At 38.5% G+C, this 6,000-nt stretch overlaps 1 protein-coding gene across 4 annotated transcripts in view; it reads left to right on the top strand.

Annotated features, from left to right (window-relative positions):
- The first annotated feature begins 1,556 nt into the window (after positions 1–1,556).
- The window catches only part of sugt1 (SGT1 homolog, MIS12 kinetochore complex assembly cochaperone), a 30,337-nt gene continuing 25,893 nt past the window's right edge, over positions 1,557–6,000 (top strand). For 2 of the 4 annotated variants that reach the window (XM_085805111.1, XM_085805110.1), the window contains exons 1-5: positions 1,557–1,654; positions 1,771–1,816; positions 2,435–2,525; positions 2,747–2,816; positions 3,246–3,316. In XM_085805111.1, coding sequence (XP_085661237.1) covers positions 1,641–1,654; positions 1,771–1,816; positions 2,435–2,525; positions 2,747–2,816; positions 3,246–3,316 — 292 coding nt within the window. In that variant the 5' untranslated portion in view covers positions 1,557–1,640. Of the gene's footprint in view, positions 1,655–1,767; positions 1,817–2,434; positions 2,526–2,746; positions 2,817–3,245; positions 3,317–6,000 lie in introns of all 4 variants that reach the window. The other 2 variants (XM_085805109.1, XM_085805108.1) reach the window with 1 other exon arrangement.

The following is a 6,000-nucleotide window of genomic DNA, read 5'->3' as shown; positions in this document are numbered from 1 at the left end:
TCTGTTTGGAGTTCACCCCTGCTCACTTATTCACCCACATCAGAGTGGGATACCATATACAATATTTCCACTGTATTTAAGTGATATATTTTCTAGTTCCTCTAGAAATTGAGATTTTACATGCAAGACTTTAGTTTGGGATCAATAAAGTTTATTCAATTCACATAATAAAATACACTGCATTGATCCGAGCGGAACTTTCTAACATTTTACAAATTAGTGTAAGGAATGACCCGCTGATCTTTGTTCTTGGAGTGCTTCCTTGTGACTTTTTATGTAAAGAAAAAATGTACCTAGTCCTCATAATGGTGGCAAAAAAGATAACTATGTCCTGGTGTAAGCCATTACCCCCGACCGTTGATCAATGGAAAGAACGACTTCTCAGGGTATACACAATGGAAAAAATAACAGCAAAGCTCAACCTTGACATGGCCTTATTCAACTAATTACTTACTTTGGACTAACATTACAGGACACCTAGACGATTCAGCATCATATTAGTCTCGCTCGCCAGACCCTCTTCCAGAGAAGAAGCATCATATAGACACCTACAGGCCTGGACCCTCAAAAGTAAAAGGGTGTATTTCCGTTTTTGTTATGATTTCATTTCATAAGTATCAATCACCATGGAAATTCTACTCAATTTGACTTCTACATAATTATCAATATTTTTATTATCTATTCAATCATTTATTTTAACTTTCAGACCTCCGACACTGTCATAAGAATATGAACCACCTTGCTGATAGGTTCTCTGTTCATGCTGTTCCTATTTTTTGCCTTTTCTACTTTTTTACTCAGATATGGAACAAAATAATTTAAAGCTTTTAACTAAACAAGAAAAATTCTGTAAGTGTGTTTAAGTATGTAAAGCTTGAAATATCAATAAACACATTTGTTAAAAAAAAAAAAAAATACACTGCATTGTTTTGGCCGTGTCGATTACCTCAGATACTTGATATTGTTGATGATAATTTGCCACTATAATCAATTTAAAGCCGGCTGTTACTCTTTACTTTGAGACTCGTTACCATGGAGTCACCACGTTACTTCCGTGTTAAAAGGGGACATATTATGCAAAACTCACTTTTTCATTGCTTTAGTGTATTTGCGTATCCAGAGCGCCTCCTCACCCCTTAAACGTAAGTTTTGACAACTATGTCAACATTTTGTAAACTGCCATAGTCAGAAAATGTGTCTCTTAACAAGCCGTTTTAATTTCACCCGGCTTATTACATCACAAGCCGGGTGACGTGAATATTCAAGCCCTCACTCCCATGGTTACCTCAGCTACCAGAGCGAAGATTCTAAACCGACCGTTTAGAGCAGGGCTGTGAAACTGGTGTGTAGAGAACCCAGCTGTGCGCAATCTTTTGGTTTTTCTGTCCAAAGCATGTTACTAACATCATTTTTAGACATCAAGGTACCATGTCAAGAAGCAGAAATGAGCATAATATGTCCCCAGATGACTGCCCCTCCAGGCCGACAGGGGCAGCAGTGGCCGGTGCGCCGTGTGCAGTCGGATGTTGACAGGCCTGTTCCTGTGTTCCTGCTGCTGCTGCTGCTATCACGTTTTCCAGCCTGCACGTCTAGAACTTTCCTGTCACTCCAGGAACAGTATCCACGGCCGCAGCTAGCCCATGGCAACCGAACGGCAAGTTAAAACAAACACTTAACACGCTTTCCATTTAAAACACTTTATTTAGCACATTTTCCTCCAATCGGGTGCTTGTAACGGTAACGGTTTGTTTGTTTGTTTTGCTTTAGCAGCTTCTCCGATAGCTTCATTGACGAGGATCCACAGAAAGCTCTGGAGGTAAACACAACCGTTAGCTAACTAAACCACCGACCGTACCGGGGTAACGTTAACACCTGGTCGCCCTCTCTGCTGAGTGGCTGTGGTTAACCGGTGTCAGTGACAGGCTGCCGATGGTTGTTATTAGCGAGGAGAGTTAGCTAACACACCCTGTTAGCATCACTTTACAGAGACACAGAGCATCACTGTCCATGTCCCGAAGTAACTACAACGTTTTAAAGGTTGCACGATAACTTACTTTATTGCACCTTATGAAAGGCGTCATGCCTAAAACATCAGGAGATACTGGTTAACAGTGGTTAGATATGCGAGTCTGATAAGTGGACATGCCTGCAGTGTCATCATCAACAGATTTACACAGGAAGTCGGTAACAAGTAGTAACTTACTTCACATAAAACACTTTACACAAAAACAACAAACAAAAACACACCTTACTGTACCTGATGGTGATTGCGCTATAAAAGCTAATATTAGGTTACTCCTGAATACCAGTTGTTGAGAGCCAGAATTGGAAAGGAGACAGCCATGTCAGTTTTAGTGTCAGCATCTTCCTGCCCTACTTTTAGCCACAAAAAAGTATTTCAGAGATCACTGAAATACCTTCTCTTTTCTTCTAGGCACTGAACGAGGCCTTGCAAGGGGATGTCACCAACGCAGAGTGGTTTTGTCAGCGTTCTTATGCCCACATCCTCCTGAAAAACTACAGCTGTAAGCCTGCACTGCATTGTGTTGACAAAAGTGATATGTAAATGGTCATAGAAACATTTGTATCGTTTGTATGGTTATACTTTATTTCTTTCAGAAAATATACATATCTGTGTTTTATATTACATTATATTATATTATATTATATGTGTGTGTGTGTGTGTGTGTGTGTGTGTGTATATACTGTATAATATGAATAGTAAACTCTTTTTTTTTCTCAATAGGTGCTGCTGATGATGCCAAGAAAGCACAACAGTTAAAACCAAGCCTCCCCCTTGCTTTCATGCGAACAGGGTATGTAGTTTGATGTGATAAAGGAAATGAGGATAATTGTAAATGTTCTAGTGGCATATATAAGCTAAGCTGAGGCCATTATTGAATCACCCAGTTAGATTTGTTAGTTTCTGTGGTATACATTAGATCTGCAGAGATAAATTAGATAAAATTCCTTTATTATTGTAGCACGCTTACCTGCAGTTATTTCAAGTATGAAAATGAACCAAGTCTTTTCTGGTTTTCAATTTCAATTTGTGTCTCTGAAGTTAATAGTTTGTTGAGATCAACTGACTGTTTAATTTCAACTCTAAAATTCAAAGAGAAAAAGGCTAAAGAGCCAAAACGAGATGTGACTCTAATTTTGTTTGTCAGAGAAAGCTACTTTTATTTTAACAAGATTATCCAGGCTGACTGTGTGTGTGGCGTATGTCTCTCCCCTAACTGCAGAATAGCAGAGTACCACCTGAACCAGTATCAGTCAGCACATGCAGCCTTCACTCAGGGACACCAGCTGGATGGTGAGTAGTACAGCCTATTTTGGCCTGGAGACACGAGCGCAAACTTCCTCATCATCCCGCTAGTTACCAACCACTGTTTCCAGCCGTACCTGTCTGCTTCACTCTTCTCAATGAGTAAACATGTTTACAAATTTGTATCCTCTAGCTTCCTCTTACATAATGACATGTGAATGCAGAGCTGGCTTGTGTTCGTCAGAATTCCTTCAAATTAAATGACTCTAGAATCATTATAGATAGGATTATTCACATTTGTCTTTTGTGTCTTAGGTTACAGCTTTTGACATTTATCTGTTGATATTAAAATCAAAATGAAATGCCATGATGCAGAAAATTGCTCACGCCATGTATAGAAAATTAAAATTTAACAGTGGCTCCTGCATTGAGATAAACATTTAATTAGCTTAAAAGGTGACCAATTTGCATACCTAATTTACTTAAGGAACCTCAGCTCCTCTATGGTCGCCATCCTCCTTCCAGTTTAATAGACTCATCTGAAATGTAATTATTATGTGAGCAGGACAATGTGAGTTTAGTCTAAGCTTGTACCTGACTATCAGTTGCTGGGTAAGGACGTAAGGTAGGAATATCTTTACAGTTCAGCTAAGTTGCTTGTCCCAGCCTGTGGAGTTCAGTTGACACTAAACACATGCACAGTAATGACTTCCTATGAGTGTAGCTGATTTAGCAACCAAAAATGAACTGTAAGCATTAGCCTCTCTGTTCCTGCAGTTGGGGAAACAACGTATGACTATGCTTGGACTTGAAAAGCAACAGCCTTTATTAAACGGCCAGACTATTCATTTACTGCCATATTTACAACTAATCTTTTTCTTGTACACACCACATCAGTTTTTCTTTTCGGCCATTCACTTGTTACACACCATCCTCCTAAGGAGCTGCACTACTCTAATGTTACCTTTGTATTCTGTCCTTTGAAAATGAGCAGAGGGTCTGGGAACATGATGCACTAGTTGATGATTCAAAGCAATTTGTTGCTGAGTGATCACACAGTGGGAGTGAATCTGTAGCTGCTCATAATGATTGTGTGAAACTTTAGTCATTGTGCTCATAATCTAGTAGCACTGGTATGATTTCATACAGATTGTATTTATTCCTTATGCAAGTACTGTACCTTACAGATAGTCCATTCCTTTCTGATTGTGTGGTAGATATCTTTAAATGTATTGTTGGGTACTGAAAACATTCTATATGCATAATATACTGCATATTGTGCGGGTAAAATAGTGGCAGCATTTTTAATTAGATTAATCTAATTGAATAAAACTAACTGGTTCAATCTGGCTGCAAACAAACTCACTTCACTTTCTCTTTATTACTGTGGTAAGTGGCTGTACATAGGCTTCATAATACACTTCATTCTATTTCTTTGTTTTATTACTACTATTCATTTATAATTCTTATATCAGGTGACCTTGTTATAGTCGATACATTTTATGTTTTATTCTAGTTCTTAAAATTTTAAAGGGATAGTTCAACATTTTGGAAAATTCTCCTATTGTTACCTTTAATTATTGGTTCATGTTGTTTTTAGATCAGGCAGAGACGCAAGCTGCTCAGCTAAACTCATCAAATACACAATCCAACAACTCCAAAACGCTCTTGTGGACAAGTTGTGACCTGCGCATTCACCACGCTATGAAATAATGATGTAACATTACGAGACAGAGTTGTTTTCACGGTTGGGGTCGAGTTATTTCATAGTGTGGTGAATGTGCAGGTCACAACTTCCCCACGAGAGTGTTTTGGAGTGGATTGTGTATTTGATGAGTTTGATGAGGGACAGGGGACCGGTACCATTCACCTCCATTGTGTTCACTGAGCAGCTGGCATCTCTGCCCCGTGGATCTCAAAACAACATGCACCGATAAATAAAGGTAATAAACCTACTCCTATGACTACAGAGATTATGGCAATAGGCTAATATGGCAATAGGCTAATTTGCCAAAATGTTGAACTATCTCTTTAAATGCATTTTAAAATATACAGCTATACTAAAGTTGACACTGGCAAAACTGTCAGTAAGTACGTGTTTCTGATATAAATGAAGGATGAACTCAATTGGTCCGCATGGTGTCTTACCAAATGCACTTTCATGTTGACTACTATTTATTTCTGACATATTCAACTTCACCATGACGGAGTTTACAGTTTGTCATTTAAGTTTTAAATCCAATTTCCCTCCACAACTAAGGCAGGTCTGTGTTAAACTGTCTTTGTTGAGATTCAACATCTTTGGCATACATTTACTCCCGCACTTCATTTAGACTGCGTGATTCCATAAACAATGGAAGTGGACGTATTGTTTCAACCATGCACTGTTAGTGATGGTGGTTTCACTTGCACCAAGGGTAGAAAAAATCAGTTGTCAGTATGCTTCATCAATTGTCAGTATGCTTCAGGTCAATTTCAGAGTCATTATAAGAATATAACAATGAGCCAGTTAAAGAATCTGAATCTATCACAGTCATTCATCAGGCCAGTCTCTCCTGCTCCTGCTCTCCTTGTTTTTATTCTTCTAGTGGTTATTCTTTAACAGAGTTTTGCATAAGCACCCACTGTTTGCTGGATATTTCACCATCACTTTTTAATAACCTTATAGCCCTTACTGTATAACTCTCAAACTAAGGACTAACATCCTTCATTCAATAATCAGAAAAGTGAGC

The sequence above is a fragment of the Trachurus japonicus genome, chromosome 17 (assembly GCF_045865225.1).
Source record: "Trachurus japonicus isolate A0001 chromosome 17, Traja_1.0".
Classification (NCBI taxonomy): domain Eukaryota; kingdom Metazoa; phylum Chordata; class Actinopteri; order Carangiformes; family Carangidae; genus Trachurus; species Trachurus japonicus.
This window is presented reverse-complemented; position numbering and strand designations above follow the sequence as displayed.